This window comes from Cyprinus carpio, chromosome A7 (assembly GCF_018340385.1).
Source record: "Cyprinus carpio isolate SPL01 chromosome A7, ASM1834038v1, whole genome shotgun sequence".
NCBI classification, from domain to species: Eukaryota; Metazoa; Chordata; class Actinopteri; order Cypriniformes; family Cyprinidae; genus Cyprinus; species Cyprinus carpio.
The window spans coordinates 24,628,387-24,648,343 of NC_056578.1; the positions used below are offsets into that span (position 1 = coordinate 24,628,387).

At 36.3% G+C, this 19,957-nt stretch overlaps 1 protein-coding gene across 2 annotated transcripts in view; it reads right to left on the reverse strand.

Moving 5' to 3' along the window:
* LOC109059134 (DNA-dependent protein kinase catalytic subunit-like) overlaps positions 1-19,957 on the reverse strand; it is a 39,599-nt gene that overhangs the window by 17,451 nt on the left and 2,191 nt on the right. Inside the window, exons 4-46 of one of the 2 annotated variants that reach the window (XM_042760564.1) lie at positions 19,627-19,701; positions 19,331-19,436; positions 19,038-19,150; positions 18,862-18,961; positions 18,716-18,771; positions 18,573-18,603; positions 18,330-18,487; positions 18,093-18,239; positions 17,801-17,965; positions 17,270-17,438; positions 17,133-17,182; positions 11,373-11,480; positions 11,061-11,210; positions 10,812-10,924; positions 10,545-10,704; positions 10,377-10,463; positions 10,097-10,216; positions 9,825-9,984; positions 9,535-9,641; positions 9,258-9,348; positions 8,965-9,128; positions 8,691-8,843; positions 8,371-8,478; positions 8,027-8,253; positions 7,821-7,915; positions 7,634-7,733; positions 7,365-7,498; positions 6,644-6,874; positions 6,306-6,535; positions 5,892-6,100; positions 5,492-5,624; positions 5,237-5,395; positions 4,882-5,085; positions 4,372-4,560; positions 4,174-4,278; positions 2,986-3,153; positions 2,621-2,748; positions 2,317-2,524; positions 2,010-2,188; positions 897-1,065; positions 549-614; positions 413-476; positions 75-223 (exon numbers count right to left, since the gene is read on the reverse strand). In XM_042760564.1, coding sequence (XP_042616498.1) covers positions 75-223; positions 413-476; positions 549-614; positions 897-1,065; positions 2,010-2,188; positions 2,317-2,524; positions 2,621-2,748; positions 2,986-3,153; positions 4,174-4,278; positions 4,372-4,560; positions 4,882-5,085; positions 5,237-5,395; positions 5,492-5,624; positions 5,892-6,100; positions 6,306-6,535; positions 6,644-6,874; positions 7,365-7,498; positions 7,634-7,733; positions 7,821-7,915; positions 8,027-8,253; positions 8,371-8,478; positions 8,691-8,843; positions 8,965-9,128; positions 9,258-9,348; positions 9,535-9,641; positions 9,825-9,984; positions 10,097-10,216; positions 10,377-10,463; positions 10,545-10,704; positions 10,812-10,924; positions 11,061-11,210; positions 11,373-11,480; positions 17,133-17,182; positions 17,270-17,438; positions 17,801-17,965; positions 18,093-18,239; positions 18,330-18,487; positions 18,573-18,603; positions 18,716-18,771; positions 18,862-18,961; positions 19,038-19,150; positions 19,331-19,436; positions 19,627-19,701 — 5,838 coding nt within the window. Of the gene's footprint in view, positions 1-74; positions 224-412; positions 477-548; positions 615-896; positions 1,066-2,009; positions 2,189-2,316; positions 2,525-2,620; positions 2,749-2,985; positions 3,154-4,173; positions 4,279-4,371; positions 4,561-4,881; positions 5,086-5,236; positions 5,396-5,491; positions 5,625-5,891; positions 6,101-6,305; positions 6,536-6,643; positions 6,875-7,364; positions 7,499-7,633; positions 7,734-7,820; positions 7,916-8,026; positions 8,254-8,370; positions 8,479-8,690; positions 8,844-8,964; positions 9,129-9,257; positions 9,349-9,534; positions 9,642-9,824; positions 9,985-10,096; positions 10,217-10,376; positions 10,464-10,544; positions 10,705-10,811; positions 10,925-11,060; positions 11,211-11,372; positions 11,481-17,132; positions 17,183-17,269; positions 17,439-17,800; positions 17,966-18,092; positions 18,240-18,329; positions 18,488-18,572; positions 18,604-18,715; positions 18,772-18,861; positions 18,962-19,037; positions 19,151-19,330; positions 19,437-19,626; positions 19,702-19,957 lie in introns of those variants that run through there. The other variant, XM_042760565.1, reaches the window with a different exon arrangement.

Sequence of the window (19,957 nt, forward strand, 5' to 3'; positions counted from 1 at the left end):
CCTTACAAAAAAAAATAAAAAAAAATAAAAGAATTAAAACAATAACAAAAACACTAATCTCTCCTGAGATGTACCCGAGTCCTGCTGGAGCTGCTCTCGCCTGAAGGATTCTGGGAGTTGTAGGAGAAGCTCTGAACTCCAGTGGAGAAGTCAAACTGACTCATCTCCTCACTGAGACTGCTGTCTGCCATGTAGGACTGGGAGGAGAGATATACAGGTGCATCTGAAAAAGAACGAGATAACGAATATTAATTGTAAGAGAGCAGATGGCATCTATAAAAGCACCTTGTGAATTTACGCTAAAAGCAGTCTGCCCTGGAATATACATGACAACAACAGCATCTTCACAAATATTCATGTATGGCATCTAAACATGTAGTTAACAAGCTTGTAGATATCTCAGACAACTCACCTCCATTTTCTCCACTCACTTCTTTCCTGATCATGCCATATTTCTTTTTCCTCTCAATAGGGACCTTTTAATGCAAGGAAACATGATATAATACAACACAAAACAAATAAAACATAAATTTAAAAGCTTTACTTACATCAATCTCTATAGGAAAGTTGTACACCCTTTGGGTATCAATGAGGTTGTCAAATATGAATTGATTCTGGGGTTAAAAAAACAAAAAACAAATAACAAATGAACTTACAAATACAGAAAATGTTATACTTCTATTAGAGAGTAGGACACATTTGAAATTCAAAGTCTGTTTTACTAGGAATGTGTGTGTGCCTTTATTATGCAACATACAAGAGAAAGAACACAAATTAACAAATATCATTAATATACTATAAAAAATGAAAATAACAAACAAAATAATAAATGTAACAAACATGAACACGGACTGTGCACACTAAGAATTCAATATGTATTGTGTACAAGCACAGACCTTATCAGGTTTCTCTGTGAAGAGGAAGCCCTGATAGAATTTGGTCTCATTGAAGCAGCAGCGGATCACGGCGATGGCACAATTATAAGCAGCACAGTGATACTGTCTCCGCAGCTCCAGCAGAACTGTCTCTCCTGCCATGTTCTCAGTGAAGGCCTCAAAACACAATCTGACATATATTGTATTGCTTAGGTTCAGAAATTAAAATTAAATCTACTTCACAATTATGGCATTTTTTGCAGTTTGCTCCTGAATTCCTGAGCCTTAATTGTATTACTTATCAACATATTTAAAGGATAAAAAAAGACTTACTTTGTTGTGTAGAATACATAAAGAGTTATCTCTCAGAATGTATTCCATAAAATAATTTGGTCATACTTTATTTTAAGGTCCAATTCTTGCTAAATAGTTAGTAAGGTAGTTGTTAAGTTTAGGTATTGGGTAGAATTAGGGATGTAGAATATGGTCATGCAGAATATGTGCTTTATAAGTATTATTAAACAGCCAATATGTTAATAATAAGCATGCTAAAAGCAACTTGTTAATGGTGAGAATTGGTCCCTATACTAAAGTGTTACCAATAATTTTTAATTGTGGGTGAATCATTTTCTTCCCAAATGTGAGGAAACGACTTTTCAAACAAGAAAAGTACTCGATTTTGTCCATCAGGGATTGACTGAAATATTGTTGTTGTTGTGCTATTGCTGTGATGTCATGTGAGTGATAGGTTGCTGGAGGGAAGGGATTATGGTCCCACCATTGTGCTGGTAAATACATAATCAAATCAGAGAAATCTGTCTGAAGATGATGTGAGGGGGTGAAGCTTTTCATTAAAGATTACTAGGGCACATTATAAATTAGTTATAGTGAAACAATTTATAATACATACTGAAATAGTCAATAAAGAATTCTCCATTTTGATTTTATATTGACTTTAAGGATGTTTATGAATAATACAATTGTGTCCCAGTCTTCTGAAGCAAACCATCATACATACCACCAACATAAAAGGGGCACAAGAGTGTTAAAGACACTGAATCATCGAACCATATAAAGTGTAATACCTGCTCTTAAAGGTAAAAAAAGAGAAAAATGAATATTTTAAATACATACTTGAGGAGTTTCTTGGAAAGCTCTTTGCCTTCTGCACTGCCTGTGCCACAGAAGGCCTGGTTGATAGCTGAGTTTTTAGAAAAGACTTCCTCTTTAGGCAGACGAGAGTATAACACCTCCAACAACTTACAACAGCCAATCTTCATCATAATCTGACTCTCAAACTCTGACTCAACAGACTGGAGGACAGATGACAGGAAACACACAATAACAGTATGTCTGAATGAAAGCGCAAAAAACGTTTTTAGATTTGAACAGATCTACCTGAATCATATTTAGTATACTTTAATAACCCTATGTAACACACCTCGGTGAAGCGTGCATGTAGAGTAGTCATGATATCAGAAATATTAGTAATGAAGAACTGAGAGAGTGCTTGAGGGCTGCAGTGAAAAGCCAGTGGCAGCAGGACTCTGTCAATAAGACCCATGAGCATGGAGTTTGAAGGCACGTCTTTGGCTTGAAATGACTGGTAGACAGAGCTGAGGAGAAGAACCTGTCTTTCCAACTGGGACCTGACAAATAGAAAGAATATGCAACATATGCATATTAGAAATAAATCTAAGCAACTGTAAATATAGACACATAAAGAAGAATCTTTTTGAACTTACTGGTGAGCAATATTTTGAAAGCAGGTCTGAAAGAGCTCCTCCATGATATGTTTTTTGTCCCGGCACAGAACTCTAGCCATGAGCTTCAATAACAAAGGACTCTGAGACAGCTGCAGGGCCTCTAAAAACTGAGGTTATTAAAATGAATGACCAATTATTGTAATTTTACAAAAAAACAAAAACATAAATAATACAGCTTTCCTTTATTTCAACAAGTTACATTAAGCGGCAAAATGTTGTAAAAATTGTAAAAAAAATTCTGATTTTAAGTCACAGTATATGTAATTCACAGTATATGTACTTGTGAGTATAACCACTTAAGATGAATAAACATCAGTGTCTGACATCTAGTTTAAGCATCTGACCTTGTGAATGCAGTCCATGTAGTTGTTGCACTGAAGTGATCCACGAGGGAGTTCATCTGACTGCATAGGGAAATGTGTAGCGACCAGTGTCTCCAGAGCCCTCCTGAGCTCCTCCAGGGGCATGCTGGATAACGTAGTAAAGAAGGGCAGCATGATCAGGGCCTGGCTCTAATAACAGAGAGTGAACAGAAGAAAGTGAAATCAGAGAAAGATGAAGAAATTAATATATACTCCATAAGCCAAAACATGCACTAAAAATCACTTTTTCCAGTTTTGGTCTTTGCCATATTACAGTGTCAATATAATTTTGTCACTATAAGAATGAGTATAATGTATAACCAGTGCAGATTTTGTTGCACATTTGCAAAATACAGAGTAAATTTTAAAGTGCCCCTATTATGCCATTTCCAGTATTGGCTTTCATGCAGTGTGTAATGTAGCTGTATGTGAATGTAAACGATCTGCAAAGTTGTAAACCCCAAAGTGCATGATAAATAAAGTTATTGTCTCCCAAAATAAAGAATCAACTCTGAACAGCCTAAACAAGTTGTTAGTAATTAAAATCCCACTTCTGTGTTGGCTACACGACACGGGGTAACACATTTGCATAATGCACGCCTATGTTCTACGTTGGCCGGCAGCGAACAACTTGACCCGCCCACAAACACATCATTCTACTGACGACTGCTTCTCTAATCTTGTGAAGGTCAACGCAGGATTCACAAAACGCTTGTTCTTGAAAGAAGGCTTAGTATCCCGTTTATTTGGACCAGCTGGCTCCACTGAATCACAACTTGTAAGTATGATAAAGAACAGACATTTATATTTTCTTTCGAGCATACAAAATACTGAACTATGGCAACAGGCGTACAGTTTTAGGCACGCGCTGTACATGGTGAACAATCACAACAGATTGGACCATCTGACCAATCAGAGGAGAGTAGGCTCACAGAAAGGAGGGGTTTAGAGAGACTGAATCTTTGAACCGCTTCGAACAAATGGTTTCAGAATTGCTGGAAAATGAGGTGATATTAAATCCATATTTTGAGAAAACGAAAGCATTTTTTTTGGCCTTGCATGCATTAAAACCTATTCTAGTAGACTACCAAAACAATATTAGGAACCTTAAAACCGGCATAATAGGGGCACTTTAAAAATATCTGTGCACTTTAAACTGGAAAAGGTTACCTTGAGATTTAATGGCATAGATATATCTGTGAGAAGGGCTGTGAAAGTGGTGAACACAGCATTGAATGCTGGGTGATCTGTATTGGAGCATACAGAGGAATCGATCTGCAGGGGGAAAAAATTAAATAAAAATCACATTCATTTACCCATTTTAGCGCTTCACAATGCACTGAAAATAAAGTATAATTGATGTGGTACCTGGAGCACTTTGGCAAGCAATGAAAGGACTGAAGTTTTGCTCTCTGGTGAGGCTGCAGGACCCTCCCACCACGGCCTGAGTAAATCCCAGGTCTTGAGCACCTGTACAGCCAATTGGGAGCCATGGGACTTTCTGACTGAACGCTCACGGAAACTTTGATCCAGCATGCCATTCAGCAGAACACTAACCTAAAGACACAGTCAAACAACTTTAAAGATTTTAGTGCTTATGAAGAGAAAGGTCAAGGCGTTTTCACTAGCACTTATTTGTAGTATATGTCCAACCAATCAGACAAAGAAAGAGCATGTCAGAAACCCAAGATATACAGTTTCAGTCATAAGAAGTGAAGAACAACTAGAGTTTTCTGTTAGCTTCACCAGGACTGAAGTTCCTGTCAGCACCGTAAGTCTAAGCAGATCATAGGGGCCATTGGTGTGAGTGGTTTCTTCAATCTACATAGGCTTACAATGAGTTTAGGAAACATAGCCCAGTGTTGTTTGATGGCTCACCATGCTGGGGTTCTGGTTGGCTGCAGCCAGCAGCAACGGCACTGTGTGCTCCACTCTGTGGAGTAACTCAGTATTGAGAGATGTCTGGAAGAGGCTGTAGAAGTACTCTCCGTGAGAGAAGCTGAGGAAGTGAGGATTCAGACTGCCAGAGAGAGGGACGGAGAGCGTAATGGTGTTCAGCAAAAGGCCAACAGTCTGTTCACTCTGAATTGTTAGGGAAATAAAGACAGGTTTTAAGTCTTGATTAATTTAACAGATGCATAAAAAAAAACACCAAAAAAAATTTATTTGAAAGAATTTTAACTTCAATGTCTTAGTCCTTTCCCTTAGTCTACCTGTCATTCAAACCACTTGCCTGATCACCCAAACAGAATGCCAGCTGCACAAGTCTGTCAGCCAGCTTCCTGCTGCCAACGTCCATGGAGGGCAGAGACTTCCGGTCTCTTCCAGGAGCAATGCTTTTATACACACTAGTGAGAAGTTTTGAGCCCAGAGAGCGACCATAACTAGCATCCTACAGAGAAACCATAAACATCACAACCTAAATGTTAATGTAACCACAGTGTAGACTGAATATAACTACAATAGCATTCATTTATTCAGTGTGTACCTGACTGTGTAGAATGGAGTTGAGCAGCCCAGACTGGTGAAGCTGCTTACAGGCTGAAAGTAACAGATGCATGCTAGCATGACTGTCTCTGGTGTCTGCCTCATACAGATCAATAGCACACAACTCCTCCACACTGTCCAAAAAAAGACAGATACATCACCAAGTGCATATATAAACCACATACTAAATAATTATGTTCATTTAAAAATTATCATCAACAATATTTCAATTGTAACCCCAATTGATAGCAAACATACATGTGGAGATAACAGGAAAAAGGAGGGGCAATGGAATTGAGGAAAAAAACACAAAACTGTCCATCGTGTCAGAGTAAGTGAAACAACCAAAAGACCGCACAACTCAGTTTACTGAACCTTACTAATAACTGAAATGAACAGACCTCTGTACAGTAATTCTCTTCCTAATGCCACTCTCCAGCTGTGTCCTGTAAGGCGTTGATGCCAAAGCTTTAAGCAAAGGAGCGCACACCTCTGGCAGCTGAGTCATCACCTCCAGATCTGCCATGTTAAACCCAATGGAAGAGGGCTCACACACCGTTAGCGCCACCAGTGAGAAAAAAGAAGAGTTGAAAACATCTTGCTCCATTACCTAAAGAGAAAGTGAAAAAGTGTCAGGAAGCATAATATGTTTTTACTTTGTATGTTCTGATAGCTTCACTAGATATTTGGCAGGTAGACTTTTAGAACAAAAGTAAATAGAGTAAAAAAAGTAAAAGTAAAAAGTCAAGTTAATATTTTTTTGTTTTGTAATTTATTATGTTGCCTCTTAAATATAAAAGCAACAAAAATCATACCTTACAGAGGTCCTGTGGACATTTCTGCAGTACCATGGTGGAGAACTCCAGAATTCGGACAATGATGGAGCACTTGCTGTGGTTGTACTGCTCTGTCTCACGAGGGCTGAAATGTGACTGACCGGCATTACCCATTTTGAAGCAAGCTCTGGCTGCCTGAATGTCCTGCATGGACAGCTCTGTAAGGAAGAAACAGAGAGCTGGCAGAAAGCTGGACTTCTCAACAGTGCCTGGATGAGGAGAGGAATGGAAGAAAGACACTATTACCATTAATATTAGTTAAATAAATTTTTAGCAATGTAGCAAATTTAGGCATTTTATGATGTGGATTCACACACCCAGGATCCTTTGAGGTTGCACACAGCGCAGGTTTGTGAAGGTGTTGTAGCAGTCAAGAGCAGCCAGCAGCAGATCCATCCATTGTAAGGTGCCTCTGATGCTGAAAGGGGATTCAACCTCTTTCAAAGTAGGCTGGGAGAGTAAACCGCCTCCCTCTAAACACGAAATGAGAAATCCTGGACCACGCCGGTTCACCTGATCATCCAGCCATGCTGCAGGAGATGCATTACCTGACAAAAAAAAAAAGAAAAGAGGAAAAACATTGGGTGCATATGGGGGAAAAAGGTTTAAAAGTCACATTAAAGAAAAAAATATATTTTTCTTAATCATTTTAGTGGTCGTTCTAATATGCAATTCTAATGCAGATCTTGTGTTAGAGGTGCAAAATGACCCAAATAACACCCATGCAAAAATTCTTCAGAGACATTTTTTCAGATTTTTTAAGAGCAAGCTTGTCAAGAAAATCTGTAATGGTCTTAAACTGTAAATTGTAAATAATTCAGGACATATATCCTGAAATTCTGAGATGCATACAAATTACAGTTGTTCATTTCAAGCTCTATTAAACAATTTGGCATGTTTTTTCATGTCAGTTTTCTTCCATTTCATTAAATTATGTTCAAATTCTGAAGAGGGACAATAAATAGTCTCCAAAGAGGAGAGTCCCTGACTGGCAATAAAACCACGGTTTTGCCTTCATTATAAATATCCTGGTGGTACCTGGCAACAGAGGCACAAACTCATAGAAGAGCTCCATGCTTTTGTGTCGGCACTCAGTCTGCGGTCTTCCACACTGGGTCAGCAGCCACATGACTACATCTGACAAGCACACTGACTGATCTGGAGGGAAACCTCTGAAAAGTAGAAAATACAGGTCTGTCGAGTAGCTACAACATAGACACAAAATGTTTACGCGTTTACATTATTCACATTTACATTATTCACAAGTGAAGTTTTAAGAATAATATAATACGCAAATGTATGTGTACCTAGGTATACGTCTCTTGGAGTTCTTATTGAGTGAGTCTGCCTTGTGTTTAATGATTCTCTTCAGATGATCCAGGGAGCTACAACACTGCTGGACAGTTCCTGTGTAGACAATGATACAAAAGCCAAGATGATAGTCATAACCATCAAACAAGATGCCTTGACAAAGAAAACTACTTAGTTTCTTACCCAGGGATTTTTCATCAAAGTGGGCCAGAGCTAGACTCTCAACAAACACCACCAGCACCTCAAAGACAAACTGCTCCACCAAAGAGCTCTCTTCTCTGAGAATCAAAACAGTATTTGGATAAACATTGCATAACATTTGCATTCACTACATTTCTTACATTTATTGCTGAAATGATGAAAGGCTACAGTATAATGCAAGCACTGACCTGAACTGCTTGTACATGCTGTTAAAGGCAAGCGCAGCTCCAAGCCTCTTGAAGACGCTGGGGTGTAAGGCCAGGCTGTAAATACGTTTGAAGAGAGATTTTATGTTGGCTGGGCTCTTTTCCTGCTGTTTGGGGGTTGTCTGTTTAATGGACCATTTGACAAATTCCTGGATACAGGTGCCACTGAAGTCTCTGAGGGTGCTGTCTAACGGATCCACAATGCCATCCTGTGCAACACAAACATAGAGAATTACAGCAAATATCTCCACACAAATTTAGAGGTGTAATTCTTTCTATTAAGTTTGAATACAGTAAAGTTTGTCTACTAAGGGGGGTTTACTCACCAAAATGGCCTCCAGTACTGCCACTGTGTCTTGGCTCTCAAACTTTCGGTTCTTAGTGAACCAGTGGATAAGCTGCATTACTAGAGGTTTAAAGAGCTGCCTTGTCACCTGTAGAAGTATTAACATTTCAATGTTAACATTTAAATTAAAACGTTAATTAAACAAGCAGGTGTGTCATCATAACAGGAAAATACTAGAGGAAATATCTTGGCATACATAGGCAACCTTGGAGGCAAAAATGTTGAGAACCACTGCTTTACAGTGACTGATGAAGGACAAAAACAGTTTAGCACATTTATGGCACACTTAAGGTAAAAGACCTGGTCGACGTCACAGGCCAAGCGTAGAAGAACAGGAAAGACTTTTCTGTGTAGGTTGTACATGGGAGGAGCAGGCTTGTGGTCTTCTGTCCTCTTGGCTCCTTTACCCACCATATATATGACCAGACTATGCAGAAGCTCACACGCTGCCACCTACACACCAGACAGAATTTTCCATTTTAGCTTGAATTTATAAAGTTAATAAATAAAACATTAATGAACTTTATCAACAATGGCAAGAAAATGAGATAAGATGGCTGAGGACTATGATTACTTTAGTTTGTCTGTCACTGGAGGACAATGCGAGCTCTGTGACGCGTGGCAAGAAGGAGCCCAGGTAGATCACAGGCTTCATGTCTACAAAAGGCACGTCAAAACTCAGCCTCTTCTCACAGTCCCATGCCACAAAACGCTTCATCATATCCTCCGTAGAAACAGCTTGCATTAGATAAGAGAAATCTTTAAAAAGAGCTCATTTTTTAGCAAGAACATGCAAACAAAGTGCACAAGTACTGGCCATTTAAGGTGGTCAATGATGAATGTATTTAAAAGCAGAAGCAAAACAACCTGTCACAAGGCTCCTGTTGAGCTGTCCTCCCAAGTGCCCAAGCAGAAGTACCACCCTGCGTCTCACAACAGCAATCGGAGACTCATCTCCCTAAAGAAGACCACAGTAACATCAGGACACCGCTGTCAATGTGCTCAAATAACCATTGTTACAAACAAGTTATTGAATACCTGTGCATGCATGCAATTATATATTATTTTAGTTACATCCTAGAATCGATTAGATTAGCAAAACAGAAAAAAAATCTAAATATGGCAAACAAATCAATCTTATCACCACAGAAAAGTGTTTTGATTTCTTCAGAAGCCTCATCATGACTTTTCCATAACTTTTTGAACTTCTGGTTGACACGTATGTCACTTCCAAACTGTCATCATCTTTTTCTAACGGGGTGATTAAAAACAAATACAAATTACAAACATGACTCTGAAACAGCTACTAAGTAACTTCATAATCATCACTGGATCTTAGATAAATTCAATATTAAATTTATAATAGTAGGCAGTGAACATTTCTTTGACAGTACAGTATTTAGGAAATATAAGATGAGATTATGAATAACTGACCAGAGTTGGTGCTTGTTTTGAGGTAGCCATCTAAATGTGGCAGTATGTCTGTGTAATGTGGCTGCATGATGGCAGCAGGGATAAGAGAAGACCAGGACTCCAGAGCATCCAGTGCGGCTGTGGCTAAAGGAGCATGACTCAAACCTAGCCGCAGAGCAGCCTGCAAGCAAAACAATGAAAATATATAATTCTATCATGTTTAAATTTGTTTCTGGTTCCTAGTTACTGTTAATTAAAACATACAAATCACCCATTTCCCTTCATTTTCTAACCTGCAGAGCAGGTATATATGCCTTGATATCCAGAGCCACCATGTCAGGGTGAAGAGAGAGGATGAACATCAGACAGGCAGCCAGGAGCTCGTCTTTATATTGGTTTATACGTAAACAGACCTGAGGAAATAACAAAAACTTTTCATCACTGCATTCATCATATACTCAACACAACAATATGAACAGAATGAAAATTCCTTTAAGAATAAAACATAAACCTCATTGCAATGTTCAAGCATGTGACAAAGAAATAAAGTGGTAAAAAGTGTTAAACTTGCACCTCCTTCCCAAACTTTGCAAGGAGTGAAAAACAGGCATTCTCCATGGTTGAGCCACCGCCAACACTTTTTGACTCTTGTCTTAGGCCCTATACACAAGAGACACTGGTTTTGTCAAAGTTTATCAAAACATTAAATTTAAAGTTAATATGATGGAGAATGTGTATTACCTGAAAATAATGGATTTTCTTTGCAATGCTCATAGAAAGGGAGAGGAGTTTATAAAAGCCGCTGACCAGAGGGAAACGTATTGATTGCAGCACAAGCTCGTGACACAGGGGGTACATCCACTGGACAAAATACTCAGGATTTCTTGAAGGCAATAATTCACTATAAAAAGGATAACAATAATCTTTTGTATGCAATCATTCAAAAAGAGTGCAAATAACAGTGTGTTTTTGTTTTTTTGATTTCTGACTGTAGTATAGTTTTGACACCTGCAAAAGTCAACCAAGTTGATAAAGGCAATGAAGTCTTTGGGTTTGTTGGGTATAAGGTTTGCTGTGGGGTCAGATGAAGGCATAAATCCAGCACTTGCATCACTCTGTGCCTAAGAAAATCAATAAATATTTAACTAAACTGGCAACAAAACTTATTGATTTTTTTTATTTTATTTTATTTATGCTCTGTTTCTTTAACCATCCACATTTTTACTATTCATTCAAGGTGCAGCACTGCAGCAGTACCTCCTCAGCTGCACTGATATTCTGGACTGAAAGATCAAGTTTCTGCACAATCTTCATGACTGACTGCACCAGTGCATCATATAAGTGTCGGTTTATGTCCCTCAGGTTGTAGTTCTTGGCAGCTGGAGCTCCATCCATGAATCCTGTGTCCTAAAAACACAGCAAATTAAATCAGTAAAGACATTATAATAAAACTACACACAAAACAGTTTTCATGAATAAAGGGTCACATTCTAACCAAATAACAAATTAAACTGTTACCTTCACTAACAACACTGTGTCCTACATCAAAATAAATATTTAATTTCTTACATTAAGGTTTTCACAGTCCAGAAGCCCCTTAAAGAGGTCCAGGTATTTCTTAGAGGAAGGAACTGAGTCCTCCTCGGTCTGAGAAGCACCTGAAGAAATGTTCTGCTCCTAACGGGTAGATGAATAAGCACAGAATCACGCTCACACAAGCACATAACGCACACATTATGATATCATGAATCACAATTTAAACAGACAAGCAAAATTACAGATTTTTTACAAGTTTTACATTATTATGACATGACAATTAAAAGGCTGATGGATGGTTGAATACTCCCCTCTGATAAGCATATTTATTAAAGCATACGATATGAAGGATAGTTGGAAAAATGCAATACGCTTCTTTATTACTCCAAAACTGGGTTGGTCTTGCCCAGATTTAAAGGGGTTTTGGAATTAAATACATACAATTATACAGGAGATTTTAGAGACTGAGATAGAGAATGCAGGTTATATTATATTCCTTGGACATATACTGGATTCAGTGATTTACAGTAATAAATATTTACTGAGGATTCTACTAACAGCAGTGAAAAAAGCCATCACCCATTTATGTCTTCAGCAAACTGCCTCAACGAAAATACAATGGGAACAGATTGTGAGAAAAATATTAAATAAGATTACAAGTAGAGACTTTTGAAAGACACTGGCAAAAATGGATTGTGTTCAAGTCAAAACAAAGTGAGGAGAGGGATATGTTTGTGAATGGAGGAAGGGGTTATATAACCAGGGTGTAATTTGTGAGCAAACCAGAGTGGGGAGATGATTTGAGCTATAAATATATAGATTATTTTTGGCAGCTGTTATAGAAACATTTCTACAATAAATATTCTGATTTGACCTTGAGATAAGCTTCGATATTTGACCACTATTTATGACAATTCTTGGTTACAATGACACTAATCATTCTTATTCCTGAAAGAAATGCAAAATCAGTCGTGAGTTAATGATATTTTGAATAGGATGACACGAACCTGTATATATTCAATCACGTTTGCTTCCATTTATTTTTGATCAGTGCTACACAACATACAAACTTTAACTCCAAATGTGTGCACATTATGTATTCACACATTTATTTCATATTTATTTAAATAGAATAAAGCCATAATTTCTTAATGACAATTCTCTTCCGATCCATCAGTCAATATTGTGAAAACCATAATTTTCACATTAAGGTGATGGCAAACTTCTGGATTCTGTCTCATAGTACATTTATGCGTCCGTTTATTATATACAAAAGTTTTGAGCAAAAACACTGTGTATTAATCTCATACTGTCACACGCGCTGACTTTCTGAAGAGCCCTGCATGGATAACGGCACGTGAAACAGGATCATGAAATCCAGGCGGTCTCTATTAAGCGGGTGCGCTGACAGTTATAGTCCATTTATGATTTTATTGTTGTTTGTATTATGTCGCAGTATTTTACTTAATAAAAAATATTTTTCTTTTTGTTATTTTATATGCTCTGTTGGGATACATAGACCAGAAGGGGGGAAATCCCCCCATCCCCCCTACAAATTGCACCCTGTATATATACCCATACCTATGCAAGCATATGAATTGAATACTTGTCTATGTATTAATATTTGGATGCACCTTGATTGATAACTATATGTCTACATGTTTCAAACAACATGGAAAGTACTTAAAGGGGTCCTGTTATGCTCTTTAACAAAGTCTTGATTTTGTTTTAGGGGTTTACTAGAACAGGCTCTCATAGGTTGTTCGAAAAACACATTATTTTTCACATATTTTACATTATTACAACACCTCTCTCCCCAGCCTGGCATGAACAGCAGGAATAGTTCCTGTATCAAATAAAGGCCCGCCTTCTGAAATACAAAATGGGCTGTGATTGGTTAGCTGGGCCAGTCTGTGTTGTGACTGACAGCACTCGGCGCCTGCTTGGGAAATGTCATTCCCCTTACCATAGCCGTCTGCTGTGAGCTTCAGTGTAAATACGGTTTCAAAATCAGATCAATTTGAGCGCGATTTAAACCCGGATGATTGTATCCATTCTAAGTTTGTCTGCCTTGGGAAAGCTAGCGTGTCTTCGACATATTGATAACACTCCTTTTGAAAAGTGATTTCTGTTAAATAAAATATCTCCTTTTGAATTGGACTTTGAGCTTTGTAACTTTGCAGATTTTTTTTTATGCTCAAACAGCAACATTACAGAGTTACTAAGGTTGAAAAAGTGAAAAAGCATAATAGGACCCTTTAATAGTATGATTAAAAAGAATACTGGAAAAGTAGATTACCCAAATTATTTTGTTAATGATGATAAATTAAGTATAAATAAAATGAATGACATTGTAAATGAATTTAATGAGTATTTTGTAAATATTGGGTACAAATTAGCAAAAGAGATGAAGCATAGAACTGGGGATAAAACAGATTAAATTAATATTTCCAGTAATGATTACTCAATGTTTATTTGGGGAGTTGGCGAAAAGGAAATACCTGACATTGTTAATAATAGTAAGAACAAATATTCTACTGATTGTAATGATATTGAGATGTCGTTAATAAAAATATTATAGAATATATAGTAAAACCATTTACACACATTTGTAATCAGTCCTTTTTAACAAGCATATTCCCAAGTATGAAAACAGTTGAAGTTATTCCTATTTTTAAAAGTGGAGATCAACATCTTTTTTCCAACTATAGACCAATTTCTCTTCTTTCCCAGTTTTTAAAAGTTCTAGAGAAAATATTTGTGCACAGGCTTGATAATTTTATAGACAAACAAATTATTGAGTTATCATCAGTATGGCTTTAGAACAAACAGGTTGACATCAATGCCTGTGATGGAACTGGTAGAAGAGATTTCTTCTTCAATCGATAATAATGAACATACTGTGGGGGAGTTCCTAGATTTAAAAAAAGCTTTTGACACTATTGATTATGGCTTATTAATGATGAAACCGGAGAGATATGGTAAAAGAGGAAAAGCCTTTGCTTGGATAAAAAGTTACCTTGATGACAGATATCAATTTGTACAAATAAATTATGTTAAATCAGATTTAATGAAAGTTACTTGTGGTGTTCCGCAAGGTTCGCTGCTAGGCCCCAAGTTGTTTGTACTGTACATAAATGATATTTGTAAAGTGTCTAAAGTATTAAAAATGGTTTTGTTTGCTGATGATACAAATTCATATTATTTGGTGAAAAATTTAGAACAGCTTCTAAATACAGTGGAAATCGAACTGATGGTTTTCAAAAAAGGGTTTGATGATAACAGACTTTCACTGAATTTAAGTAAAACAAAGTTTCTAATATTTAGTACTTGACTAAGTAACAAAGTTAAATTAAGGATTATCAATGAGGAAATAGAAAGAGTTCATGAAAATAAACTTTTGGGTGGAAACCACATATTAATAATGTAAAAACAAAAATGTACAAATCAATTGAAATATTTAAAAGAACAAAACATATTTTGAATTATAAAACTTTATATATGTTGTATTGTTCGCTCATAGTTCTTTACATTAATTATTGCGTGGAGGTGTGGGGTCATACATATAAAACCAATAAGTTCAATATAAATGTTACAAATGAAAGGTATTAGGATTGTTAAAAGGGTTGATTATTACGAACCAACAAATAATTTGTGTATTAATTTACATGCTTTAAAATTTGTAGATTTAGTTGATTTATGTACATCACAGATAATATACAAAGTTTATAATCATTTACTTCCAAATTGTATTCAGAGGCTATTCAAAATAAAAGAAGGTCAGTATAATCTAAGAGGATTGTGTATGTTTAAAAAAGGTAAGGGCAAGAACTAATGCATTAAAAAAAGTAAGTGTTTACTGTCAAAGTAGTAAATCTATGGAATAAACGTGATAAGGGATTAAAATTATGTAATTCACTTTACTCGCTCATCAGTTAACTATGTATAAAAGGTTAGGCCTAAAAAGCCAGGTTTCGGCCTACACCTTTTTCAGAATTTATGTTTATTTATTTATTTTGTGGAAAGTTGTCTGTGAGAACCGAAATAAAATTATTGATTGATTGATAATGAATATATAAGTATCTGTAAATAAGCATGTAATGTACATATGTGAAAATATATGTATCCATATTGCATCCCATTTGATTTTATTCCAGTCAGGTATCTTTTTTTTCCTACCTAAAATCAAGAAAGGTGACCAATAACTGTACCCATGAAGCTGTTTTGACTGTTTGTCGGTTAATGTTCATCAATGTTCCATAATAATAAATAAAAATAAAATAATAATAAAATAAAATTAAATAAACAGAAAAGCAAAACACCAGCACTTTCAGCAAAAACACTTACTTCTGACCGAGGAACCGGCTTAGAGCAACACTCTGATCAGGGCTTGGTGAACTGTTTGTTTTGAAAGAAATGAATATGGTATAAGAGGAAAAGCCTTTGCTTGGATAAAAAGTTACCTCGATGACAGATATCAATTTGTACAAATAAATAATGTTAAATCATATTTAATGAAAGTTACTTGTGGTGTTCGGCAAGGTTATAAAAAGTTACCTCGATGATTTTGTACTGTACATAAATGATATTTGTAAAGTGTCTAAAGTATTAAAATGGTTTTGTTTGCTGATGATACAAATTCATATTATTTGGTGAAAAATTTAGAACAGCTTCTAAATACAGTGGAAAATCGAACTGATGGTTTTCAAAAAAGGGTTTGATGATAACAGACTTTCACTGAATTTAAGTAAAACAAAGTTTCTAATATTTAGTACTTGACTAAGTAACAAAGTTAAATTAAGGATTATCAATGAGGAAATAGAAAGAGTTCATGAAAATAAACTTTTGGGTGGAAACCACATATTAATAATGTAAAAACAAAAATGTCCAAATCCATTGCAATATTTAAAAGAACAAAACATATTTTGAATTATAAAACTTTATATATGTTGTATTGTTCGCTCATAGTTCTTTACATTAATTATTGCGTGGAGGTGTGGGGTCATACATATAAAACCAATAAGTTCAATATAAATGTTACAAATGAAAGGTATTAGGATTGTTAAAAGGGTTGATTATTACGAACCAACAAATAATTTTGTGTATTAATTTACATGCTTTAAAATTTGTAGATTTAGTTGATTTATGTACATCACAGATAATATACAAAGTTTATAATCATTTACTTCCAAATTGTATTCAGAGGCTATTCAAAATAAAAGAAGGTCAGTATAATCTAAGAGGATTGTGTATGTTTAAAAAAGGTAAGGGCAAGAACTAATGCAAAAAGTAAGTGTTTACTGTCAAAGTAGTAAATCTATGGAATAAACGTGATAAGGGATTAAAATTATGTAATTCACTTTACTCGCTCATCAGTTAACTATGTATAAAAGGTTAGGCCTAAAAGCCAGGTTTCGGCCTACACCTTTTTCAGAATTTATGTTTATTTATTTATTTTGTGGAAAGTTGTCTGTGAGAACCGAAATAAAATTATTGATTGATTGATAATGAATATATAAGTTATCTGTAAATAAGCATGTAATGTACATATGTGAAAATATATGTATCCATATTGCATCCCATTTGATTTTATTCCAGTCAGGTATCTTTTTTTTTTTTTTCCTACCTAAAATCAATAAAGGTGACCAATAACTGTACCCATGAAGCTGTTTTGACTGTTTGTCGGTTAATGTTCATCAATGTTCCATAATAATAAATAAAAATAAAATAATAATAAAATAAATTAAATAAACAGAAAAGCAAAACACCAGCACTTTCAGCAAAAACACTTACTTCTGACCGAGGAACCGGCTTAGAGCACACTCTGATCAGGGCTTGGTGAACTGTTGTTGAAGAAATGAATAGTCTGAGCACAAGTAAAGCTAACCATGAACCAGATCAGCCGAAGCTAACCTTCAGTTCATCCTTACCCACAGAACTAGTGAAACTCCAGAAGACTGGACCTCGAACTGCCATGGCAACAAACACCCTGATGATGGAGCGGCAGGTGGTGTGCTGCATTGTCTGGCTGTACTGATGGAAGCTGTCCATCTGAACCACAAGGAGGCGCTCTAGCACGGGAGTGTACACTCCAGGGATCTGCAACCAGTTATAGAAATGACATTATAATCTGTTAGGGGAAAACAGATGAACTGCAGAGTGAAGGCAGGCAACAGCAACAAACATTGAAACACTGCAAATATTTCAAAAAAAATAAAACTTTCAAAAAAAAAAAAAAAAAAAAAAAAAATATTCATTTGAAAACTAAACACTTTGTGGTCCTAAAGCGATAACCAAACCTATTAGTTGCAGCAGCATAGAATAGGGGACTAAAAATTTACCTACATACTTTTATTTAAAATACCAATTTATCAGCATTTTTAATGGATTACATAAAGCAATGCTGGATATAATCATCTAAAATGTGATTCACAGCTCATAGTAAACGAGGTTTATCATACCCGGTCAAGTTGTACCAGAACACTAGCTATGGAGTCAAGGAAGCTTGGCAGCTGGTAGACACTGTCATCATCCCAGTCAGTCTCAGTCAGGTACATCTGCTTGCACCGCTGAATCAGCTCTGTATACATCAGCTCTACATCCTGAGGGCAAACCACCTTACACGGCTAAAGGCAAACAAACACAGAAGACAGAGAATCTTAAAAATAAAAATTAGAAATGGAAAATACAATGGTGCAGAATAATCTGACTTTCTGAGAGATTTTGATTTTATACTACTGTCACTATACAAACCGCAGCAAACAGGCCATATCCTCTGATAGCTATGGACAGTTCTTTATTAGTGGATTCCATGGTCCTGATGATTGCACAGAACTTCTGCATGAAGTACTTCAGCTTGCTTTTGTGCAACTCAATGTTCTCCGCCACAAGAGTGGCCACCTTTATCATAACCAAGTTAAACATGTCACCAAAAACAAATAAATAAAATGAAACCATTTATATATTGAATGGTCAATAAACAGAAAATACCTGTTTTAGGAAAGACTCTAGTGCCATGTAACTACTATTTTTCAGCTTTCGATTGATATGTCCACAAAGTTTGGACATAACATCAAAGATAGACACGTAATGATCCATGAGAAAATTGCCGAACTGGCTTGAATGCTTAGCAAACAGTGTGAGACCGGCTGTCAAGAGTCGAAAAAGACAATGAATGAATGAAACACTGGATGTATTGCATGAAAATACATGTCGATATCAAATTCCACTCACCACAGATGACTGCATATCGATGCATATCAGTCTAGAGATACAAAGAAGGAAGAAATGCATTTATTAGGGAGCCCTGAAAAGAAAATGTGACATGTACTACACAAAAAGGGTGAAAAAAAACAAAACAACAACATTAATCCTACCTGTGGACAGATTGCCTTCAGCGCATAATCAAATATTTCTTTTGACATAACTGGGTCTGTTTAAAGCAAAGCAGTGAGAATATTCATTCAGTTACAGTTGGATTAGACCAGTGCAGGACAGTACATTTACACAAACTCAGGCCCACCTTCTTCCACTGATTTAGTGAAGTTCACCATCAGAGCTGTGATCCCGTTCAGACATCCAGCAACAACTGGAAGTTTTGGCTCTTTTGTAGTAGAAGTCATCTGAAAACCACTGATTTTAGCACTTCTATATATACACATAAGATCACATTTCCATATGCAGATGGGACGCCTTTACCTGTCTTTTCAGTTCACCCAGGTAGGCCTTGTAGAGTTTGTCAGAGTTGTTGACCATCTCACTTGGATGCACTTCACCAAGCACTCCGAGAAGTTCATAAATGTAACCCAGTACTGTTGGTAGGGAATTTGGTGTTTTAATAATGCATACAGCATATGCTAACGTGCTTGTTTGTATTCTGACATGCAACTAAAAATACATCATAACATTAGTCTTGTTACAATGACTAATGACAACGGCAACATATTTTTGCTACAAAATAAAATTAAATAAGACTACAAGCCTCAACTTGCCTGTAGTAGGTATCTTAATCTGAGACAACTCTCCGTAAAATTTGTTGAACATGTCACCAATTTTGAGATCCTGGGTGATGCTGGAGTCTTTTGTGAGATTCAGTATCTAGAGAGATTTGTGAGATGTGTTAACACTGTCTGTAAATATCAAAATATCTCATGAGCACAGGTTCTCTGTCTCCAAGTCAGAGTCAAAAAACAGAGTATAAGCTACATACTCCCTTGGCTACAAGTCAGTTTTTGTGACTTACAGTACAGTGTGCACAGCAGGTCAACAGTGTGTTTAAAGAACTTACTTTAATTAGAAGAACTAAAGCAGCGCTTCGGCACTTTGCAGCTTTGTCCTTTGTGTAGACAACAATACAAATGTCCTGTCCATGCAGAGAGAGACAAGAACACTCAGAAATGACAAAACAAAAGTAAATTAGTGTTACAAATATGATACATAATTTTAGTCAACCAAATCAAACCAGAAAGAAATCTGCAGACTACTGGTTGAATGCAGTGGCGGCTCGTCAGGGGAGGTGAATTTTGAGGTGAAAATGAGAGGAGGACTATTAAAAGTTAATAAAATTCACAATTCATTTCAGTTAATGTCTTAGAATATGTATTTTTTGTTTGTAATTT